This window comes from Leopardus geoffroyi, chromosome E2, assembly GCF_018350155.1.
Source record: "Leopardus geoffroyi isolate Oge1 chromosome E2, O.geoffroyi_Oge1_pat1.0, whole genome shotgun sequence".
NCBI classification, from domain to species: domain Eukaryota; kingdom Metazoa; phylum Chordata; class Mammalia; order Carnivora; family Felidae; genus Leopardus; species Leopardus geoffroyi.
The window spans coordinates 13,243,957-13,267,885 of NC_059335.1; the positions used below are offsets into that span (position 1 = coordinate 13,243,957).

At 58.1% G+C, this 23,929-nt stretch overlaps 2 protein-coding genes across 2 annotated transcripts; both read right to left on the bottom strand.

Annotated features, from left to right (window-relative positions):
* Positions 1-1,940: 1,940 nt before the first annotated feature.
* On the bottom strand, positions 1,941-11,898 carry GSK3A (glycogen synthase kinase 3 alpha). The gene is made up of 11 exons (XM_045442192.1): positions 11,483-11,898; positions 9,402-9,589; positions 7,979-8,062; positions 7,687-7,797; positions 5,650-5,780; positions 5,449-5,555; positions 4,401-4,498; positions 4,217-4,312; positions 3,625-3,811; positions 3,203-3,295; positions 1,941-2,636 (listed from the first exon to the last, which is right to left on the bottom strand). Exons 1-11 carry the CDS (start codon positions 11,763-11,765, stop codon positions 2,563-2,565), a joined length of 1,452 nt encoding a protein of 483 aa, XP_045298148.1. The 5' UTR covers positions 11,766-11,898; the 3' UTR covers positions 1,941-2,562.
* Positions 11,899-15,822: 3,924 nt separating this feature from the next.
* Positions 15,823-23,460, bottom strand: ERF (ETS2 repressor factor). Its single transcript, XM_045442196.1, has 4 exons — positions 23,279-23,460; positions 18,614-18,848; positions 18,120-18,235; positions 15,823-18,013 (listed from the first exon to the last, which is right to left on the bottom strand). Exons 1-4 carry the CDS (start codon positions 23,298-23,300, stop codon positions 16,725-16,727), a joined length of 1,662 nt encoding a protein of 553 aa, XP_045298152.1. The 5' UTR covers positions 23,301-23,460; the 3' UTR covers positions 15,823-16,724.
* Between the last annotated feature and the right edge of the window lie 469 nt (positions 23,461-23,929).

Sequence of the window (23,929 nt, forward strand, 5' to 3'; positions counted from 1 at the left end):
AAACTTAGGAATCCGCCAGTGAAAGAGGAAGAGAACGTAACAGGCAGACGACACTGCAGAGAGGGTGAGTTCTTGGTGTACTTGGAGACCGTCCAGTTACAGCCACAATGACAGCACACATGACCGCCTAGCCGTGGCAGGCACCACAGCTCGCACTGCACATGGATTGTGACCCAGCGGGCCCGTGTGGTGATCTCAGCATTAGCCCTGCTGTACAGATGAGAAGACAGGGACAGGCACTCACCCAGGGTCTCACACTAGGCAGCAGTGTCGCTGAGATTTGAATCCGGGTGGTGCCTTCAGCCCACGTCTGTAACCAGTACCGTTGAGCGAGTGCGACGTTTGAAACCGGTGCAGGGGTAGGGATGTTCAGGGGATTTGCTACATCTGGAGGAGAGGTGAGCCAGTGCCACCGAGCAGTTGGGGTTTGGTGAGGCCTTGAAAGATCAGAGGCCCTAGGAACACAAAGGGATCCCCAACCTTTTTGAAGTCTACCTAGAGTGGCAGTCCTTCCCTCCCTAAACAGGAATAGATGATTTATGGCCGGTTCCTGGGGCAGGCTCCCACCAGGCCTCTACAGACCAAAGTGCTCAGGTGGGGAGGCCTGGACCTGGGAAGGCTGTGAAAGTCAGACTAAGTTGGGGTAGCGGGGACGGTCAAAAGTGGGCCTTAGGGCTCCCCGGCATCAGGGTCGGGCAGGGGGTTGGCTGAAGATGGTCTAAGGGGAAAGGATGGGGCCAGACCAGGGCCGAGGCCATGGGAGTGGGAGGAGGGTGAGGCACATCCTCACTGACCTCACGGCTGAACAGATGTGAGCAGTAGGGAGGTAGGGGGGCCCCGGGAGTGCCCCTTGCCCAGACCAGCCCTTCTGTCCTGCTGTGGTCTCCTTGCTAGATGCATTTATCTTACAAACAATGTGATATCCAGAGGGTCTTGAGCAGGAAAGGCCAAGGATTGTTCTGAATAGTTTACAGGTGCCCGTGGGGCTGGCCCAAACAAACTGGAGAGTTCAGATGCCACAGGAACAGTCCCTGAACTCTTTGGGACATGTTCAAAACCCCTTCCCTTTTGGGGCTCAGTCGGTAGAGCACGCAACTCTTGATCTCAGGGTCGTAAGTTCAAGCTCCCCGGTGGGCGTAGAGATTACACAGTAACCAAGAAAAAAAACTTCCTTTTTTCTTCACAAGTAAAGTCCAGTGGAGGACGTGTCAGTTGCTCCTCCTTCCACTTTTGAGGCCTCCTGCTCTCACATATCATTGGCACCACATGGAGGAGTGGCCATTTCCCTCTGCCCGTGGCCCCACCATGTTTTCATGGAAGGGGAGGAGGGAAAGAAACCAAGTTCTCTGTGCCAGCCTTCCCAGGCTTGTCGCTTCCCGGCATCCCTAGGTATGGGCCGGCTATGTGCCCTCTTTAAAACAGAAACGAAAGCTTGGAGATCTGTTAGGGCTTGAGGACAGCTACTCTGCCCGTCTGTGCCCACTAAGGGTCTACATCTAGGCTGTTTTGGCCTGAGTGACCCCTCATCATTCAGTGTCCCTGTGAAACAGCATGTAGCTTAGGCTATGAGACATAGAGCCATTTGTTCAAAGTCTCGACTCCGCCACTTCCACTCTGTGGCCTTGACCTCTGATCCCATTCTTTCAACTGTCGCCTGGGGATGACAGTGCCTGCTTCCCTCCACATCAGTGCTGGGTCCATGAGGCAGGCTCCCACCAGGCCTCTGCAGTGGATAAGCCAGACTCAGTTTGTCACATGTGCAGAGGGGAGCTGAGGCACAGGAAAGCTGGGCCTGTGAGGCAGGGCCGGGACTCAAGCCTCCAACAGCCCAGCGTGGTGGGTTCACTCAGCCCTGTTCCCCTGCCTGAGAGGTCCTGTCCCAGAACAGCCCCTCAGGCATCACCCTCACCTCTGTGGAAACAAGGCAGCCAGACAGGAAGCAGGTTTTCATGCCAATAATTTATTGAACGGAGGTCTGTACACAGGCAAACCTTACTGTGGAAACTAAGACATCAGGAGCTCCCCCACCCACCCACCCCCAGCCCTCCAGGGTTGGGAGAGGAGGGAGGAGACCTTAGGGGCAGAGGACAGGAGGGGGGACAGCTGTAGAAGGGGGACGGGCCAGGTTGGACGGTGTGAATCGACGTTTTCTTTAAGAAAAAAATTATAACAATCTATTTACACCCGAGGGGGAAGGAGGAGCAGGGAAGGGAGGAGGAGTAGACGGGATGGTCTGGTTCTATTTACAAGGGACACAGGAGGGGAAGGGGGTTGGAGGAGTGTAGGCCTGGGAGGAGGGGAGGGGGCCGAGGGGGCAGGAGGTCCTCATGCCTCCAACCCCCTGTCCTTCCTTCTCTTCCCTCCCCACAACCAGTTAAAATCCTCTTAAAAAGCCCACCATAGGGTGAGGCTGGTGAGGGAGGGACTGGAGGTAGGGACAGGGACTCATTTACCTCTGCCCTCTAGTCTAGGGGCCCAGCCAGGTCAGGAGCTTGATGGGCTATGGTCCCCCTTCCCAGCCCCACTGGAGGCTCCCAGATGGAAGGGTAGTTGGTGGGGCCCTCAGGAAGAGTTAGTGAGGGGAGCTGTGGCGTCGGTCGACTGCCATTCCGAGCCGGTCTGAGCCTCACTTAAAGCTGAGGGGGAGGAAGAAGCAGACAGTTACCCTTTGCCTTGCAGACCTCCATCCCTCCAAGAGCAGGAACTCGGTGGGGGATGCTACATCGGAAACACACAGCTGCCACTTTGGGTCCAGGGTTGCATGCTCAAATGCCAAAGGGCCAGGTTGGTCACGGACGGACTCGAGAGAGCCAAGCCCCACATAAAAGAGGGCAGCTGGAACTTGGCCCCGCTGACAGCACCGCCCCGAGGAAAGGCAGGCCCGCACTGCCCAGTCAGATTTTCTTCCCCAAGAGAGACAGGAAATCTGAATTTGTACATGCAGTGGCCTCAATTTTTAAACGTGGACAACAAATTTAACTTTTTGTTTGTGTGTGCATGCCAAACGTTTGTCTTTGGCTTTCCAGTTAGCACTTAAACACAGATATAGATGAGAATAGCCTACAAAGGTGACCATCAAGGCGTATACGATCAAAGTGTCAACAGTTTCCACACATGTGCAGGAAACTCTGGGGCTGTGGGAACAGGCCCGCCTCCCAGGCTGAGAAAGGCTTTCATCTGCCACAGATGGCCCCTGACTTACCTTGTGAGGATGGAGTGAGGGTGGCAGTGCCCGCTGGGGACCTCAAGTGAGGAGGGATGAGAATGGCGTTGAGAGATGGTTGGATGGAGAGTTCTAGGGACAGGAATGGACATGCCCAGTCAGGAGGCAGGGCACTGGGAGACAGGGTCAGGGTTAGGAGGGGGCACCAGGTAGGGACCCAGCGCTTGGCAAGGGTGTAGCCACTGAATGCTTTAAGTGAAAAACCAGAGGGAGCCTCGCACACGTGATCACAAGGCATGGGTTAAGCAGGGTCAAGTCTCCTGTCTTGGAGGCATCTCCTGAGCCCCCAGACCCTTCCTGTAGCCCACCCTCAGCGCCCCACTCCTGTCTGTAACACCAAGCACTCCCCCACATTCTCTGCCTGCCCCTCCAGTTCCCCAGATCCCAGGCTGTGCCCTCACCACCAGGACTGAAATTGAAGAGGGGGGGAAGCGGGCGGTTGTTGGGAAGCTGGGTTCCGTGACATCGCAGTTCATCAAAGAAGCTGTGGGCGCAGGCTTCCAGAGGGGACAGCCTTGAGGACGGCGTGTACTCCAGCAGGCTAGAGCAGAGCGCGATGGCCTCCGGCGGCGTTCGAGATTTGAACACCTTAGGGGGAGGGGACAGAAGTCACCAGGGTGAAATGCCCCAGCAGTGGGTTAGCCAGCATCGTGCTGCTACGGGGCCTGCAGCAAACGTGACTGGGTCCCGCACACCCACTTTCTAACTGAGGCACCACCACTGAGGGGCAGTCACCTTCTTTCGGGTGAGCAGCTCCCCCAGGTCCCATCACTGGACGGGCCCTGCTGGGAGCCTGTTTCCCCACCAGAAAAATGGCACTGTCGAACTTACCGTCGATCCTCACCTTCTCGAGTATGGGAGATGCCATAAAATTGGAAATGGGATGAGTTACTAACCCACTCCCAAGCCCTGACTCTATAGCCAGGTCCCCAGGCCAGCTGGCCTCCAAAGGGGACCTCAGCCATGCTGCCTGAGCCCCTAGCCCTTCCCCACCTTTGTCCAGGGGTGAGCTTTAATCTGGGGAAACTTGAACTCCGTGTAGTTGGGGTTCATCTCTCGGATCTGTTCCCGGGTTGGTGTTCCCAGCACCTGCAGAGAAAAGGAGGGGTCTGAGCCAAAGCCCCTCTCCCTTAGCCACCCCCTCCCCCCCCCCACCCACACTGTGCCGTGCCCTCACCTTGATGATCTCCACCAGCTGGTCTACCCCACTGTCCCCGGGGAAGATGGGCTGGCCCAGGAGGAGCTCAGCCAGCACGCAGCCAGCTGACCACACATCTGAAGGGGGAATGGGGGAGGGTCAGGGCTCCTCCACCCATCTCCTCACAAGTGCTTCGATCCCCCCCCACAGTCACCCCGAGGGTGCCAGGAGCCCATTTTCTCAGCCCTGAGAAGCAGCACCCTGCTCAAGGTCCTACAGTTTAGGAACGCCGGAGCCTGATGTTGAACCTCCAGGTCTGACTGACTGTGCTTCACTCTCCAATCTAAGTGTTTCCAGCCTTAATTGCCTCTCTCCCCTCGGTGACCCCAGTAAGCCCCTTCTCTACCTCTGGCCTCCAGATGGCCCAACATACCTAGAACAGGCATCTGTGTTCTTTGGGCCTCGGGAAGATAAAGCCTTAATTTCCAGGCCTAGCCTTTATCCTGCCCACAGGAACAGCTGCAACCTGGGAGTCTTGCCCCCCTCCCTGGTCTGTACTTGACCCCCAAGGCACAAGTTCACACCTAAGGACCATTCAGTTTCTCCACACTGCTGATGAGTGTTCTCTCCAAACCCTTTCATGCCCCCGCCTCTTGCCTGGAAGGTAGTGCTGCCATCCCCACCAATGGGGAAAGACACGAGGCCCTGTGAGCAAGTCACACCCTCGCGGTAGAGAGCCACTGATTCCCCCAAGGTCACTGTCAGCCCCTCCCCCCCAAGGCGAGAAAAGAGGGCTGACTGGGAGGCTCCAGAGCCCACATGGACTCTGGAGTCAGGTCAGCTTTCAAAGCCCAGCCCTGCCCAACCCCAGCAGTGCGAATGCAGGCAGGCGGCCTCCCCGCTCTCAGCCTCAGACTGCTCATCTGTGAACCGAGCATACGGCAGCATCGCCCTCCAAAGTTTGTGAGGACTGGATGAAAGAACACACGTTAAGCTTTTATCGCCGAGCTTGGCAGACAGCACACAGAAAGAACTCAAAAACTGCCATGACTGCCATGGCCCACCCCCACCCTCCGGGAAGTCTGACCAATGGACGAGGTGTAATCAGTGGCTCCGAAGATCAGCTCCGGGGCCCGGTAGTAGCGAGAGCAGATGTAGGAGACGTTGGGCTCCCCCCGGACCAACTGCTTTGCGCTGTGGGACGAGATGGGTGGGAGTAAACGCAAGGCCAGGGTTGGGGTCCCTCCTCGCCCCTTCGGCCACCCAGCGCACCCCAGGTCAGACCTACCTGCCAAAATCACAGAGCTTGAGGACAGCAGTGTCAGGGTCCACCAGCAGGTTCTGGGGCTTGATGTCGCGGTGACACACGCCCTGGGAGTGGATGTAAGCCAAGCTCCGGAAGAGCTGGTACATGTACACCTGGGACAGGCAAGGGACAGCACAACTGTGGCCCAGGGCTGCCCATGGAACTTGCCAGCGCTCCACCCTCTTGGCCTCAAGAGCCCTCCCAAGCACCTCTCCAGTTGACTCATAAACTCTTCCACTGCCCCTGGGTCCTCAAACCTTACTCTGCCCCAGGCCCACTTAGAGGGCTTGTTAAAACAGGGACCTCTGGGGCCCCCTCCCAGTTTCTGATTCAGTAAGTTCGGGATGGGGCATTTGCGACAGACCCCCTCAGGGCTGGCATTGCCCCGCACCTTGAGAATACTGCCTCAGTCACACACCTCAGCAAAAGCCTGATAAACACACACACACACACACACACACACACACACACACACACACACACACACAAGGAAGGCCTTGCGGGAGCCAGTCACTCAGCTCCAAAACCACTGGCTATAGGAAGGGCTCGGCTTCCTTCAGCTGCCAGTCAAAACCACCCACGGGCTCGCCTCCCTCCAGCTGGATTTTCCTGCCACTCTCCCTCCCACTGGCTAGAACGTAAGTGCCAAGAGAGCAGGGATCTTTGTGTGTTCATTGCTGCTGTGTCCCCCAGGACCCAGGCCAGTGCCCAGCACATAGCAACTGCTCAGGCCGGCTTCCTGGGCCCCCCTCCTCCATTCCCACTGCCCTTGGCTAGAGATGCCGCTTCCTCACCCTGCACCTAATGATCTCCCAGAAGCTTTCCTTGATCCTTCTCACCCCCAAAGCAGGCAGGGCCGGGGGCCTCCTGTTTCCAGAATTCCCTGTGTTCCTTCTACTATGGCAGTTGCTAGTAGTTTTATAGTTCTTTGTAACGACAGCTATCTACTCCACTAAACTGAGAGCTCTTCAGGAACAAAGCCTGGGTCTCAGTCAGTTAGGCCTCTGGAACTGCACTGGGTTCAGCACACAGGTAGCCACAGTAGGGATTCACCAAACCAGAGGACTCCCCTCCTGGGAGGCGCAGTCCCCCAGCAGCAACCCCTGATAGAGCTCTGTAGCTCACCGAGGCCCAGGGTTCTTAAAGCTAGCAGGAGGATCTTCAGCCAACCTGAACCCACCCACCTCCTCCCAGTGCAGAAGGCTGCTCCGGGGGTGCCTGGGTGGCTCAGTCGGTTAAGCGTCTGACTTCGGCTCAGGTCATGATCTCACAGTTCGTGGGTTCAAGCCCCGCGCCAGGCTCTGTGCTGACAGCTCAGAGCCTGAGCCTACTTCGGATTCTGTGTCTCCCTCTCTCTCTGCCCCTCCCTGGCTCACACTCTGTCTCTCTCTCTGTCTCTCTCTCAAAAATACATAAACGTTAAAAAAATAGTAATTAAAAAATTAAAAAATTAAAAAAAAAGAAAGCTGCTCCGGCCTCTGTTCTCCACATCATCCCTAGGCTCATTCATTCATTCATTCGTTCACCCATTCACTCAAACACCTCCTGAAAGAGACTAACACCCGGGGCACAGCACCAGGCCCTGGGGAATGAACCCAGGTTCTGTGGACAGCAACCTTCCTCCTGCCTCCTTCCCACTCCCCTCTGCCAGGGAGGGGCCTCTGCAGGCCAGGACTCTGACTTCATCATCTCTCCCTTCACATTCTCGGTCCCCGCCCCAATTCTAACTCCATCAACAATACTGGTGCCACTGGGCTCCCAGGGTGGACCCGAGCAGGTACCGTGCAGTCTTCCTCAGACCCCAGTCAGCCTGCCTCCCTGATTCGGTCAGGCCTCAGGTTGGCTTGCCCTGCACTTGGCAAGCTCTGTCTATGGTGGTTATGGAGTCAAGAGCAGGGAACACACAGCCTGCAGAGACCAACATAAAGTTGGGAGGAAGAAGGAACCCACAGAAGGCAGGAGGATCCAGAGCCCCTGGCTTTGTAGGCCTGGGTCCCAGCAGCCTGCCCGCCTGCCCACCTTGACATAGATGATAGGGATGGTCAACTTGGCCTTGGTGAAATGGCGGGCCACCCGGTACACTGTCTCGGGCACGTATTCCAGCACCAGATTTAGATAAAGCTCGTCTTTCTGCAGAGAGCAAAGGAGAGGTGTGAGGCACTGTGAGGAAAGAGCGGGGGGGGGGGGGGGGGGGGGCGGGGGGGGAGGCTTGTGGGGGATAACGGGGGAAGGACTGGCAGTCACGAGAAAGGCAGGCAGGAACACGGGTGGAGTCAAGGTGGAAGACTCCCCCGCATGGGCAAGGCCTCACCTTCTCCCCACTGGAGTAGAAAAAGTATCTCAGCCTCACAATATTGCAGTGGTCCAGCTTACGCATAATCTGCAGCTCTCGGTTCTTGGGAGCAAAAGGAAAGTGCCTGAGACAACAGCCGACTCTCCCCGCCTCCCCTCCCTGGCACCCCTCACCACAGCCCTGCTCCTCTACTCCTGCCAACAGAGCCAGGTGGCTACTCCTTGCGTCCCAGCTCCAGGGCCCCTCTAGCACAGACCCTAATTCCTTACCACTACCCATTTCCCTCCCCCACAAGCTGAAGGCCTATGGACTAAACCCAACCTACAGATCAGCTTTCTTCAGCCCACTGTTCAAAAATTCCCAATGCGTTGCTAACATTTGAAAATCAGGGGTCTCCATGTATGAATCCACTTTTCCTGCTTGTCTTGAAAAATCAGATGATATGGCCACACAAGGCCCGAGTGCCAACAGACAAGTACTGGCCACCCAGTTCACCCTGGTCCCCACTCCTCTCTATTGCCTCCCCTGGAGGCATCTGGGCCCTTGAACCCTGACTTGGATCTTAAGTCCCAGACTCCAGACTTCCATCTTCCCAGAGCCTCAGTCTCTTCCCTATTCTCTGTTCCCCTGAGTTCTGGCCTCAGAATTCCTACCCTCAGATCCCTCGCACTTCTGGGACTCCACGCTAATCAAATTCTGGCCCACACCCTGGAGCTCCTCCTGCCCAAGGGTTCTCACTGCCAAGACCCAGTCCCTGACCTGGTTCGCTCCCAGCCTAGGCTCAGTTCGTTTATATCCAGGCCAGCCTAAGCTCCAAAATGCCAGTCCTTGCAACACCAACTGTCCCTCGACTTCTACCTCTTCCATCTCCTTTTGGTTCCCTGGACCTCCACTAGGTTACAGGGCACATCTGTCCTCAGGGGGACAGATGCCCACACCAAGGCACATGGTTTGGTGAGCAGAGTACAGTCTGGATTTCATCCTGCACTTGCCAAGCACCTGGGTCAGAGCACGACCTTCACAAACACACTCATCACCCTCTACCAGCTTCCTTTCTCCTCTGGGCAGAAGCGTAACTTAGCGGGTAAGGTGGAAGGCTTCGGAATCAGACAAGCCAGAGGCTAGTCTTGCTCTCAAGTCAATTCTCTTATCTGAGTCTCGGTCTTAGAATGAGGATAAGACACCAGTGTCCACCCTCAGAGAACCTTCATGTGAATTAAATAACAACTCACCTAACAAAGCACTTCACCCAGAGCAAAAGCCCAACATCAGCTCTGGGCTCTCTTGGAACCCACACTCCCATCTTCCACACACTTTTCCACTCCTTTCTCTTCTGGCTCGTGTTCAGATCCCGTGAAAACCCAAATCCAGCACCCTCACTAGGGTGCTCTCACCCATTATGCCTGGTCACACCTCCTTGTCCCCATTTGCCCCAAGCTACCTTGAACCTCTTGTCCTGAAGAACCTTCTTGATGGCCACCAGTTCCCTGGTCTCAGCCAGCCGTGCCTGGTACACGACCCCAAACGAGCCATTGCCAATCACTTTGATGTCTGTGTAAGCCACCTCCTGGGATCGCTCTGGGCCTTGGCCTAGAGTCGCTACCACTGTGGTCACCTTCCCGCTGTCACCTGGGGAACAAAGGGGACACACATCCACTGACCTTCCCCCTCTTGCCACCACCCAATCACAGGGCTGTGGGGAGGGAGGCGAATCTCTATAGGATGCTCACTGGGGGCCTTTGTCTCTTCTCTGTCTTTGAGCAAAGGTGGCTGCTGGATGCCTCTGGGTGCCCTTTCTCCTCTTCCCTTCAGGGAACCCTAAATCCTGCTGCTTCTCTGGGTGGGAAGACACTGACACTTAAACTTCTTGCTGTTCAAGGATTGATAACCCAGAATTTCTACCTCTAGTGAGCAGCAAATCACTGGTCCCGCTTGGTCTGAGGGCATCCTCATACTCTCAGATGATGACTGTATCCACTCTGAGCTTCCTGCCTGCTGGCCCCACTCCTGACTGGGAAAAGCCTGACCTAACCTCTCCCACTTACCAGAGCAGTGACCCCGAGGCACTTCTACTTTAGGAAAGCACTGGCCTTTCTCACAGCTTGAGGGACAGTGACCACTAAGTCCTCCTTGCTAGAGCTGATAACCACCACTATTTTTTAGTGGCAGAAAGGACTCCTCCAGGTATGAGTGACAAGGTCATGACTTTCACAATAAGCCCTTCCCCAACTACTCTGGAGTCAGAAAAGGCGCTGACCTGGCCTCCTCATCTGTGTGGTCCAGAGTTCCAGACCCCTTCCTGTATTTGGGTGGTCCCCAATGGACAAGTACTAAGTCGTGAGACTGATGAACCTGGCCTCCATTAACAAGGGGCCATCCCAGCCTCAGTCCTTTGAAAGAAAGCTGTAATTTCCAATTCCATTCTCTGAACAGCAGCAAAGTTTTGTGGCATTCTTAGGGAATAGTGACCTCTTTTCTTTGGTGAACTTTTCATCAATTTCCCAAAGAAAAGGGGTCACTGATGAGCCAAATTTGTTTTGAGGGGCACTGACACCTTCTTTTGGAGGAAGATGATCCTATGTGGCTGTTCTTCCAGAGCTAGTGACACCATACCTCAGAACAATGATAAGGGTAGAACCTTAGATCCATATTCAATGGGGAACTGTGACCCTCTCTGACACTGTTCCATTTTTTGTGGAAGGAGACTTACCGAGCAAGTTTTTTTTGTTCTGTTTTGTTTTTAAGTAAATTCTACCCCCAACGTGGGGCTCGAATCCATGACACCAAGAACAAGAGTCGCATACTCTACAAACTGAACCAGCCAGGCACCCCAAGCCAAGATTTTGGAAGAACAGTGCCTATGGGCTTGTTTGGCAGGGTATACTGATTCCCAGTCTGTCCTCATTTCTAAGAACCACCAACTATTAATTTCCACCATTGGGGGTACAGTTCTATCTGTTATGGACAAATGATGGTAACAGGTCTTGCATTTTAAAAGGAAAGACTGCCTGGGTACCAGTTTGGGAAGCCCTGGCCCTATCCTTCCGGGGACACAGTAACCTCAAATCCATTCCTATGTGATATTCACTCCAAACCCCCATCGTCTAAAGGGGAGCAAATTCGATCCCCTTTTTGGGGTGACGGTGATCTTCTTTTTGGGAACAATACCCCTTTAGCCCCATTTGCAGGCGAGGATGACTCCTGATCCTGTTGTCTAATGGATGGCAACATCAGATTCCTGTTTTTAAGGCTCAGGGACCCAACATCTCAGTACTAGAAGAACAGAGACCTGCGACCCCTGTTTCCTTGAGGACCACTAATCTAATCCTAATATCCAGCCCTAAACTCCAATTGATGGTAACCCCTCAAATCCCTTTCTCTGGGAAGGGGAGCGCTCAAATCCCATCTTTGGAAGCACAGGGAGCTGGACCTCCTATCTGGGCAGATGGAAGAAGCTGATCGACGTTTGAAGGGCTTCGGGAACCTTGATCTCCACCCTCCACGGACGCCGCTAATACTCACGGCCCAGCTTCACTCCGGGCGGCGGGAAGCTAGTGCCCGCACCGGGGCCGCCGCTGCCTCCTCCGCCGCTGCCGCTGGGGCCACCCCCGGAGCTCGAGGCCCCCACGCCCCCACCCATGGCTCCGACTGACGCCTTCCCACCGCCGCTGCCGCCCGGACCGGAGGCCGAGCCCCCGGGGCCGCCGCCGCCACCACCGCCTCCGCCGCCTGGCTCCGCGAACGAGCTGGTCCGCGCCCGGCCCGAGCCCCCAGGGCCGCCTCCTGAAGGCCCGCCGCCGCTCATGGCGCCGAGCGCAGGCCCAGGCCACGGGGCTCGGGCTGCCCGGGCTGCCCCCGCCGCCGCCGCCGCCGCCTCCCCGGGCTCTGGCCTCTTCCAGGCCGCGCCGCTCGGGCTCCGGCTCCGGCCCAGCGCCCGCCGCGGGGCACGTCGGGAGATGCAGTCCGCCTGCCCTACGCGCCGCCGTCGCCACCCTCGGTCCGCACAGAGAGCCGCGAGGCACGCCGGGAAATGGAGTCTGCAAAGGCCTCAGAGCCCACCGCGGGGGATGACGGATCGCGCTGCACGTCAGGAAAGAGTCCTGGGCAATAAGTCAGCCAACTGTGTCGACTGCGGACTCTGAAGCACATTGGGAAGCGGAGTCAGAGTCGCACACTCACACACTCACTCCATTGCAGCAACTGTGAGCCCTAAATGTGCTTCAAAAATGTAGTCGCAGCCACTCTTTCAGTGAGCTTTGTAGGCCGATGCACGCCGGGAAATGGAGTCCAGACGCTTATTTAGTCTATTGGCCGTGTATGCCGATCCGTGCCAAGTGCACGGTGGGAAATAGAGTCTGCGCCGGTGCATCCGCAGATACCGGACCGTGAAGCAAGCCGGGAAATGGAGTCGTCGCCACGCCCTCACCGCATTGCAGGTGTAACGCGACTTCCAAAGCACGCCGGGAAATGGAGTCCCAGGTACCACCTAAGCCCCAAGTGGACACTGCAATTATGGAGACAGACTAGGAAATAAAATAGGTACGGCGTTCCTCTGCATCTCCTACGCTATGCCGCAGTCCCTACCGGGAAATGTAGTCAACACCAAGGCTTCAGAGTAGTTGCTACAGTGAACTTTGTGTCTTCTGGGAAATGAAGTTCAAGGCAGCCTCCCCGTTTGACTGAGCGGGAGGGATCTACGAGGAACCCGAAGCATGCTGGGGAATAGTCCAGTTAGGATCCTGACCCTTTGTGAGATAAGACTGCAGAGGCTTGCTGGGAAGTGGAGTCCAGCCCGTACTTTTGGGAAAGCGAGAGCCGAAGGTGAAAGACATCAATCCCCCCGGGAGACTGTAGAGTGTTCTACGCCTCCTTCCCCTCCCCCAGGTCCCAAGAAAGTGACGACGTCTATCAGGGGCTGCGGGAAAATGGGAGCCCAAACATTCCAAATTCCAAGTTTCCACTAATCAGGGAGGAAAAATCCCCCGCAAACGACTTGGGAAACAAAGTTCCTAGTGGTCTCTCAGAACAATAGCCTTCAGATACAATCTAGCTTTTTCTACCAACGTGGGTTGCACCAATAGGCTGAGAGGAGAATTAAAAGAGGTGAAAAAAGAACTTCTGATTTGAACCCTCTTTCAGCCTTTTGCGTTCTCCTGCTTCCCAAGAGTACAGGATCCAGGAGGGCCCAAATCAAGGAATCAAGGAAGCCGACTGTTAGGAGTAGCCTCAAGTTTTGTGCACGGACTATGTCGCCCTATTTATCTAATAAATACCCGGGAGGACTCTATCCCCAAAGGACGCTGGGAAACGGAGTTCATGTGAGGGTGTGTGTGTGTGTGTGTGTGTGTGTCCCGGAAATACTTGGAACTAGAATGAAATCATCTTCAGCCCTCCTGCCTCGTAGAATAATGGGAAATGGAGTCTGTAGACCTTCACTTTAATCTGAGCCAGTGTTCATACTAACTGTCCTGCCCTTTCTAAAGCCTGAAGAAACTTTCATCCACTCGATCTAACTGCAGTTCTCAGCGGGCACAGAGCAGACAGTATCGCTCAGGCCTTCTCGGACTACATTAACCAGAAGGCAAAGCGCGGACATACTTCCGCTCCCTTTTCAATGAATGCAACTGCATTACGAACAGTTCAGAGTCTGGGAGTCGTAGTTTTTCAGCCAAATGGTGGTTGCTGCCCTCTGACGGCAGCTCGAAAGATGAAAAGCAAAAATCTGAATCAAGCAAGCCCCAAGCCTGGGAAATCCTACACTGGACCAACAAGGCCCAAAAGGACAGCGGAGCAGGGCGGGATGGCGGCGATTACTTAACTGCCAGAATTCATAGGACATGCGCAGTGGACGGCGCGTGGGCAACCGACAGGAGGGGATTGGGGTCGGTGGGAGTCTGAGGGCGACCGTCTGAGGGAATTTTAACAAGATGTTTGCAGGGGTGAGAACGTTTGTTGAGGGGTGCTAGGGCAGATTGTCTGTGTCTATGAGGGGCCTGTGGTGTCCGGAGGTGTCCAGGGGAGTCTGTGAAGTGAAGGGGTCTTACTGGGGACCAGTGGAGAAGTCAGGGGACTTGAGGTGTCTTTAAAAGGTCTGTGGGATGCCAAGAAACTACTCCAGACTGAGGGACCCGAAGGGGTGAGCAATGTTTAAGAAGCACCAGGAAGGAGAATCGGGCGCCGGGGGCGGGGGGGGGGGTTCTGGGTCTGGGGATTATAGGCTTGAAGAGAGTCTCTGAAGGATGAATTAATTGATGAAAAATTGTGAGATCGACAAAGGGCTTTCAACTGGGATGTGGAAGACATCGAGGGTGTGGTCTTGCAGAAATTGAATAGATTTCTAGATTTGGGTGGGTCATTAAAGACTGGCGGAGCTGCTGGAGTTTACAAAACTAAATTCCACCTGTGACACCCCACTAGGTCAGAAATGGGGGCAACAAGTCTGACCTAGAGAGCAGTTCTAAAGCCGAGCACTTCTTAATCCATATTGGACCTGGTGTTCTGAAGGCACTGAAATCGAACTGAGACACTCGTCTGGGTCCTTCCCCCCCCCTCCCCGCAGTGATAACACCCCCCTTTCTCCATCACACCACCACCACCAGCAACTCAGTTGCATCTATGTTGCCAGGAGACATGCCTCATCCCAACTTCCAGAAATAGCCCAGTGGCCCCCACCCCAGGGAGTGACTTACATCACCCAGGAGAGGGAGCAGTTGCCCACAGGCTGCCAAGGGAGCCTGGGTTTCCTGCCAGTACCCCAGCCCTGGATCTTCTCTTCACTGCCAATCGACATCATCTGGGACCACCCACCCTGGGCTGGCAGGAAATGAGGGTGAAGCCTGAGTAGATAAGAGTTGCCAGTTCCTTCCCCCTCAGAGTTGCACAGGGTGGGGTTTCTCCATGAAGCCAGTCCAACAGGCCTGAGCCCTCAATTCCCACCTCATTTCTTAGCTGTGTGGCCTTGGGGAAACTCCTTCCTCTCTCTGGGCCTCAGGCACCTCACCTGCACTGTAGGGGTTGGGCAGTCTCTAAGGACCCTTTCGGCTTGGATTCCTTCTCCTGGCTCTTTCATCCCTGAATCAAGCTCTCCAGCCTGAACTTCTAGCTTTAGGAGCTCACCTTTCAGATCCTATGATTGAAACCTTTGTCTAGATCCAACTGTCCTGGCCTGAGGAAAAGGAGTTGTTGAAAGAACACAGGCTTCAGAAACAGACCTCGTTTAAAGTCCTGGCCGGGGTTAGGGCCTTGGGCAAGTCATTTAACTGAACTGCTTGCCCCCACATTGCTGGGTGTTAGAAATAAAGCACTGCAGCTAACTAGGTATTAGGTACCTGGTACATAGCACGTCGTTGATCAGTAACAACCAGGATTAAGCCTGTCCCTTAACTCGCTGGCAGGGGATGTTCCCTTGCTTTGACAGAGACCGCTGAGGTACCTTGCAAGGTCTGCATTTCGAGAGTTGTTGCAGGCCTGTTGCCAAAGTCCCCTTCCAGGCCATGGGGACACCGACAGGGGAATACACAGAACCAGAAAGGAAAGGCGTTTCAGGTGATCAGAAAAGCAAGGACAATAGGGTGGTGGAATCTAAAGCGCTTCAAAGGATAAGTGGATCCCCACAGAATAGGGGAGCTGTCAGAGGGCAAGAGTAGGCCTGAGACGTTTATCATCAGGTCCTGGGGGTTATATGCCCCTGAGGTCAGATCATTTTCCAGGCCTCGATTTGACCCATTCAGATAGGGTTAGACCTTCTGGCCATAGACACGTTGGAGAGCCAATCTAGGTTCCTGTCTTTCAGAATCAAACAAAGGCTGTATGTGACCTTTTAGTTGTTGTACCCAACACCCAGGACAGATCACCACATCCAAAGGTCCAAAGTTTTATTGTTTTGAATACATTCTCCAGCAGCCCCCCAACTTCCCTTCCCCCCCCCCACCCACTGTCCCCAATACAGAATAAGGCTTGACCACAGACCCCCACCCCAGGGGCCCCAGCTAGGAGGCTGAGGGGGCTTCCAGTTTGGTTTCAGGGCACCCCCTTCCCACCCCCCCCCCACCCGCCTGCCTATGGGCTAGTCCTAGGAGCAGCTGGGGGTGAAGGGGTTGGACCAGTGCTGGAATGAGGGGGGAGGAGTGGGAGAGGGATAGCAGGCACTTGTAGAGATTTGTGGCCTATGGGCGGCACCCCTCCCCCTCCTCTGCCCCCCACCCCCCCAACATGGAATTTTTGGTTCATCATAAAATGTCCCTCCCTCCCCTGCTGCAACCCTGTGGGGTATGAGAAACCCAGGCACTCAGGGCCCCTGGAGGGGCAGGGAAGGCAGGATCAGGACTGAGGATGGACGAGAGTGGAGAGGGACAGGAACAGGAGGCAGAGAACAGGGAGGGAGACAAGGCTTTTACTTCCTAAGCGATTGTAATAAAAAACGTTCCTGGGCATTGAGGCTGGAGCCTCAGTTCAAATATAAATTCCCCAGAATGGAGGTGGCCCCCTCAACTCCCCCCACCCTACCCCCCCCCCACCACTTTGCCTGGAGCTTAGAAACCCACAGATAGGGGAAAGCCCCCAGCCCTGGACACCCACCCACCCTCACCATTAAAAAAAAGAAATTAAAAGTTTTATACAAAACATGGGGCAGGAAAGGGGAGGAGGCAGGGAAGACACCAGAGAGCTGTCCTTACCTCCAGGGCTTGGGGGGGGGGGGGGGGGGGGTTAAGGCAGCAAAAGAAGCATGGGAGGTGGGGGGAACAGGGCCCCCTGCCCACAGCCCTCAGGAATCTCGATGCTCCAGAGAGAGCTGGGCTGTAGCGTGCTGGAGGTCAGAGCTCACTCGCCTTGGGGTGAGGGGCCCCCCGGCCTCCCCAGGCCCCTCCCCCCGCACCTTCTTGTCCTCACCCTCATCCTCCAAGCCCCCAGTGGGGCCCCCACCCCCCTCCAGGCGACAGTCTTCACTCCAGCGCCGCTTAAAGCGCAGCTTGAGGGGCATGCACTGGGCTGCCCCAGGTGTCTCGCCGGGCTCGGGCTTGGGGGGCGCAGGTGGGGCACGAGGGGTCTTGAACACCTCCCCATCTTCCTCATCCTCATCGCTGATGTCAGTCACCTCCACTTCCTCAGACTCGCCTTCCGAGATGGGCTCCACCTTGATCTGTGGTGGTGGTGGCGGTGGGGCCAGCGCCCCCGCCCCCTCCGCCAGCCCGCCTGAGCCGCCGCCAATGCCAATGCCACCACTCTTGTCAGCACCCGCTGGAGCCTTCTCCCCAGCTGCCCGCTGCCGGCGTCCCAGCGGGGGTGGCTGGAGCTTAAACTTGAATGGGGAAGAGGAGGAGGAAGAGGAGGACGAGGCTGAGGAGGGGACCGGTGGGGTCTCCGGTGCCATGGGCGGCAGCGGGCACTTGTCAGGGCGCTGGGGCTGGGGCACCACCAGCCCAGGGTAGTGCAGGAAGGCGCGGGGACTGAGGTGGTAGTTGTAGACGCTTTGGGTATGGGCCTGCAGGTACCGTTTCATGTCCTCAGGGCTAAAGGAGAAGTGGGAGCCTCCTCCTGAGCCACTGGGGCCCCCACCACCACTGGGGTACATAGGGCTCAGCGTGGGTGAGGGAGTATAGGCCAGGTGAGTGGGCGTCATGGGCAGAGCTGGTGAGAGCTGAGGCGGCAGTAGGGAGCCAGGCCCGGCCAGAGGCGACACAGGGAAGGGGCTCAGGGGCTCAGGGCCACCCCGGGGCCGGGGGTAGACTCGGAAGACGCCAGGGTCATGGGGCAGGCGTGCCAGTGGGGGCCCACGGAAGGCACCCAGCTCTGGAGGGCCTGGCGGTCGGGCCCGGGGGTCCTCTCCCAGTGGCTCTTCCAGCTCTGACGTGCCATCGCTACAGTCACTGACTGAGCCTCGACCCAGGCGTCGGGCCACCACAGCCGAGAAGAGGGAAGATGAGGATGAAGAGCAGGCCGGTGGTGAGCGGGGGTCCTCGGTGGGGGACAGCACCTCGGAGGGCGTTGAGGGAGGGAAGCGGAAGTGGCTGCCACCCGATGGCACTGGTGGGGCGCTCTGGGGCACCGCACCCCCTGGCAGAAGAGGGGAGATGTGGTGTCAAGGCCCTTGGCCCAGCCTGGACATACACACAGACCCTCTGCTTCTTCTGAACCCATGCCCGCCAGCCCCATTACTCACCAGCCAGCCCCACATCGATGAAAGGGTAATTAACCAGCACCAGTTTGTTGAAGTTGAACTTGTAGGTGAACCGTTTCCCCTTGGTCTTGTGCAGAATGCGTTTGTTGTAATAATAGCTGTGGATGTAGAAACCCATCGAATGATCAGTCAATGGGACCAGAGTCTAGACCCCATTCCTTGACATGCGTTACATGCTGCTCACAAAGGGGGACCAAGAAACCTGGGCCACCCGAGAGAAATCAAGTGCCCGGAAGGAATGAAAACTAGCTCTCCCCTCAGGCTTGGGGCCAAACTAGACGCCACAACCAGGACTGCATTCTCTCCGCAGGACACCTCTACACGACAGATGGGCTCAGAGAAGGATTAAGACTTGCCCAAGGTCACACAGCTATGATTTGGCAAAGGATCAAACCCAAAGTCTATTCCCATGGGTTACGGGTTCCCCAACTAGCGGGGGCTATCCATGTCTGCTCAGGGGTCTCTGCCCTCCTCACCGCAGGGCCCGGCTCAGCTTGTCATAATTCATCTGGGGCTTGCACTTGCGGACGCCCCAGAGCCGAGCCACCTCATCAGGGTCCTTGATGACGAATTCCCCGTAGTCCCCCTGCCAGGCGATGACACCCTGGTATTCCTCCTTCCGCAGCAGCTCCAGGATAAAGTGCCACAGCTGGATCTGCCTCGAGCCAGGGGACGACTCTGGCTTGTAGGCCCAATCTGGGAAGGCAAACCCTGAGGACAGGAGGCAGGGGAGTGGCCCCGGGTCAGGACACAGAGTCCAGGGCTCCAGGTCCCCTCCCGGGGTCCACCCTCCCACCCCACCCTCAACATGGGGAAATCCGTCTCCCCTCCGCCAAGTCAGGACCTGGGTTAGAGGGAGACAGTGTGTGTCTGTGTGTAAGGGGGCTAGACGGGAGCCGGGGGGAAGGGAAGCTGGAGCCTGCTCCAGCGACACCGGGAGAAACAGGAAACCGTCGGCGGCGGGTCCCGGGGCCAGTGCCAGGGGGCCAGGCACCAAGCCAGGCCGGCGGGCAGGGCTGCCAGTGGGGGAGGGGCAGGAAGGGGCACACGTGGCCAGCGGGTTGGGGCGAGCCCCCCCTCAACCCCCACACTCCCATTCAGGGCCAGTTATACCCCTCCCCCACCCCACCCCACAGTTCCAGTCCCCTCCTGGGAACATAACACTGTCTCCCTCCCAAAACGTATCAGAGCCCTACTCCCACCCCAGGACCTGATGATTTTTTTTTTTTTTTTTTTTTTTTTCTTAAAAGGACCAGGAGGAGTGGGGTGGGGTGGCTGGTTGACGATGAGGTCAGCGCTTGCACACACAGAGGCTTCTGTCTTCCCTGGAGAGTGAAACCCAGACTGTCTGCCCCCCCCCCCGCCCCCCCAACGAGCCCTAGACCCTCTGTGCTGCACTGCCCTCCCCAGACCCAGGCACATGGACCCAACCTGGCTGGAAGGCCCCAGCCCAGGCCCTCAGATTGAACAAGCAATGCTACAGCCCGTTCCCCCTTCCGCCTTCTCATCCTCAGCTTCTTCCCTGCCCACCTGCCTACCCGCCCCCAGCATTAACCTTGGGTAGAGGTTGGTGGTGGGCTGGCTGGTCCCTGGAGGGGGTGGGCAGCCTGGGGGGGTCGATGGGGGGGGGCTGCGGTTGTTGTCATTTCCCAAACCCCCGGGTAATCAGGGGCCATCAATAATTCAGCACTAGGCAGCCGGTAATGGAGGGGTGGGAGGAGGGAAGGGGAAGAAGAGAAGGAGGGGAAGGCAGGGCAGGGGCCCTGGTGCCACCAGAGGGAGAAGGCCAAGGTGGACAACTAAAATGGGCGGGGTCCCAAGTCACAGTCAGGCTGCACTGGTCAGCCTCTGGCCTCTGGCCCCTGGCCCCGGCTCAAGGCTCAGCTCAAGCAGGTATGAACCAGGCCCAGGGCAATGCTGAGCCTCCCTCAAAGAGACACCACTGCAGTCTGGAATCCAACAGGGGATACTTCCCCTTGGGGACACAGGGGTTCAGCAGTTCCTACTCCCACAGGGACCACCTCTTCTAAATCCAGAGCTGAGTCTATCCCCCACAGCGACCCAGCTTCCTGAGCCCTGGCCTTGGGTAGAATGGGATGGCCAGCATTCCCCTCATAGTCCCTGCCCCATTCAGAAATCCCAGCCTCAAACAAGCCCCTCAGGGCTCCAAGGATACGACCTCCAGCTGGTCACAGACCCAGAGTCCTTTACCAACAACAGCCCCTGCTCCATTCAGAAGTGACAGCCCCTGACAATGCCTTCCTTAGATCGCAGCATCCATAGCCCCATTCCTCTCTTAGGAATCCAGGTGTTCATCCCATTATCCTCACCCTGCTGGAGAAGGCAGGTCCCAGGGTCTTCTTCAGGGGCCAGAGGCCCTTGAGAACCCAAATGACCAAATCACTAGCTCCATGTACCCTCTACCTCCTCCAAAATGCTCCTGCCCCCCACTCAGAGCACCGAGCTCCGTGCTTCTCCTACCTAAGCTCCAATCTGGTTCTCAGACCCAAAAGGGGGGGTGGGGGGCAAAGCCCCTGAGACACTAGTCTGGGGTTGGGGGTGTACTGACTTTCACCCTCCCCCCAAATTAAAGCCACCCTTTCCAGCCCACCCGCCCCAGCCTCCTTGTCCCGGTAACCAGGCAACGTGTGTGCAGCGACAGTCCTGGGAGCGGGGGAGCAGGAGGCTAAAAATAAACTTTGCAGAAGAGGAGTGAGAGAGACTACATGCAACACAAAGGGAACTCGGAAGGGAGGTGGGGGGCTCTGGAAAGGCCTCAAGCTGCATTCCGGGGGCTGTCCCAGGCTGCCTTGTTAACCCCCCCTTCCCTGACCAAGCTCCCTCTGGGGCTAGGACCCTGGATCCCAACCCAGGCAGGGACTTCCCCACTCACAGGACCACCCCTACCAGGCTTTCCTCTTCGGACATGGCATACATGAGGGCCTGTTCCTGGCTTTGGGGGGAGAAGAAGAGCGGGGGTGACGTCAGGGTGTCTCAATGGGGCTCTGTTCCCCAGGCCTTGGAGCCAGGAGCCAGGCACGGGCAAGGGGAGCATGTGTGAGTGTGTGTTGTGTATGGGTCCACGTGCTTAAACAGGGAACCACCGGGCCTGCACCAAGAAAGCTTGGGGGAGAGGACCTCTGGAGCATGGGGGACAGTCCTAGAAGGAGCAAGCAGCTGACACTGAGAGAGGGGCTCAAGACACTGAGACAGGGTGGAGAGCTAGCAGCAGACAGACAGGAAGGGCTGGGATGGCAGGGACCCAGAAGGCACACCTGGGTCCCACAGAGATGGGGTAGGGATTCTCCTAGACAGACTGGAAACCTGGGGGGGTGGGGGGCATAACTCCTGGGCACCCCCCAAATTCACATGACTGGCCAAACTTTTTTTTAAAGAGACTATGGGGGTCGGAAGGGAGTGGTGGTGGTAGAGGAAGAACACGCCGACCTCCTGGGGGGCCCTGCCACCTCCCCCACACTCCAGGCAGCCCTCGGTGGCGCCAGAGCCGGGAAGAAAACAGGAAGTGGGAAACAGCCGCGGCAGAGAGGAGAGGGGCCGGGATGGAGGATCGGATGGAGGGGCGTGCAGACGGACAGACGCACCGATGGACCGATCGGGAGGCCATTCCCGGCCCCCGCCCCTTCCCCCAGGCGGAGAACCCACACGCGGCTCGGCCCCAAGACAGGGTTAGGGGAGCGGCCCAGCCGGTCCCACCAGGCAAAGGCCCGTAGCAGGGAGGGAAGACGAGGCGGGGTTGTCTGGGCGCCTAGGCCCCCTCCTCGGGCGAGAAGAGGCTCTTGCTGCCCCCAAGGCCCAGCAGCCCTGGAGCCTGTGGGAGCCAGAGAGTATGTGGGACGCACGTGACTGACCCTACAGCACTCCGCACCCCTGCCCCACCCCCCTGCCCCCCTCCTCGGCCCCAATCCCCAGGCGCCGGAGCCCGGCTCGGAGCCCTTTAAGAGCCGCCCCCACCCGCCGAGCGGGGGGGCGGGGTGGGTGGGCCGGTCGGGGCACACACCCGCACACAGGAGCCCTAGCCGCGGCCGCCGCCGGGGGAAGGAAACAAGTTTGAACAGCGGCGCCCGGCCCCCTTCCCCCTCCCCCGTCCCCGCCCCGGGCCGGATTCCGACGGGGTAGACGGGCAGGGGGCGGCTGGGACCCCTCCCCCCAGCGCGCTCGGGCGCAAAGTCCAGCCCGCGCGAGCCCGGGGGCGGCGGGGGAGGGGAGGGGGAAAGTCCGAGTGGGAGGGGGGTTAATCCCGCTGCCCCCCGCCCGCCGACAGGGGGGGGAGGGGAACCTTGGCCCCTTAAGGAGGAGCAAGTTGGCGGGGAAGAGGGGGGCGGAGGGAAAAGACGGCCGGTTGAAAGAGAAGAGCTGGATGAGGGAGGGGGGGCGAAGGGGGAGCCTCCGCGTCCCCCCCACCTTCCCCACCCTCCTCCACCCCGGGGCCCCGGCCGCGCGGGAGGAGGGTACCCAGGTCTCCCCGGAGCCACCTTAAAGCCGCGCGTTCTAAGGTCGGAAACAAAAAGTTCCTTTTTCGAACGTTCGGGCTGCGCTTTGGAACTTTGCGACTCGGCGCGGGCGGGGGAGCGAGGAGCCGGCGGAGACGGGCGGGGGAGGGGCGGCGCAGCCCGGACCCCGAATCCAGGGCTCCCCAATCACGCCCTCCTTCTAGAAACCATCCCGTATCCCCTCTAAGCCGGTGCGGGGCACGCGCCGCGGTGAAGGTCATGGGCCGGACCAGGCAGCGCAGAACCGGGAATAGCGGGCCCCGTGGACAGCCCCCCCCCCACGCCCCGCACACGTCCCGGCCCCCAGAGTGCAACGTGACAGAGCGGCGGGGAGGGACCCCGCCACCCCCGTGATCCCGGGAGTGGGGGAGAACCCAGCTCTCGGAGTCCAGTAGGGAGAGGACCAGGACTCGCAGCGCCCACACCACTCCGCCCGGACCCAGAAATTGGGGGTCCCATGCAGCACCCCTCGCTCGCGCCACGAGAAGCAACAGGTCTCGAGTGCTTGGGGTCCCCCCAGAACTGGGGATCACTCCGGCTGCCCCGGAACCCTTCAGCCCCCCCCAAAGTTTCTCTGCCTGGTTTCCCCGGGCAACAAGTCTCCCCCACACGTGCTGCCCCCGCCCCCACCTGTGTCCGCCGGGGTCTTCATGCTGGGGGGCCCGGGGCTAGGCGCCCCGACTCCGGGCCGCAGCTCCCGGCGCCCGCGCTGCCCCGTCCCGTCCCGCGCCCGTCGGGCCGCCCTCGGCGCTTCACCCGGCCTCGCCTCTCAGAGCCTCTCCCCTCCCCGCCGCCGCCTCCCGGGTTAATATCGCACTCCGGGGCCGGGACGCCCACGCCCCCCGGCCGGCGACGTCACCGCCGCGTCGCCATGGAGACACTGCGCCCGCCCCCTCCCCGCGCACTCACACACACACACACACACACACACACGCGCGCACGCACGCACACACACACACACATACACACACACACTCGCCGGCGCGCAGCCACTGAGGACCGGCCGGCTCTGGGCTTAAAGGGGCCGCGCGACAGGGGAGGAAGGAAGGAGGGGGTGGGGGTGGGATAGGGTCCTGGGGGTCATGACCCTTTTCCGAGGCTCCTAGTCTGCAGATAACTTAAGTCCTCCGCGCTCGTGACCTGTCGCCCCTCCTCCTCTCCTGCCCACTGCGGAATCCAGAGTTTCTTTTGGGAGCTTGTAAGTGTGTGGGGGGGGGGGGGGCTCTGGAAGGGGTCAAAAACTTTTGAAAGGCATGGACCTTTCGAGAGGGGGCAGAATCT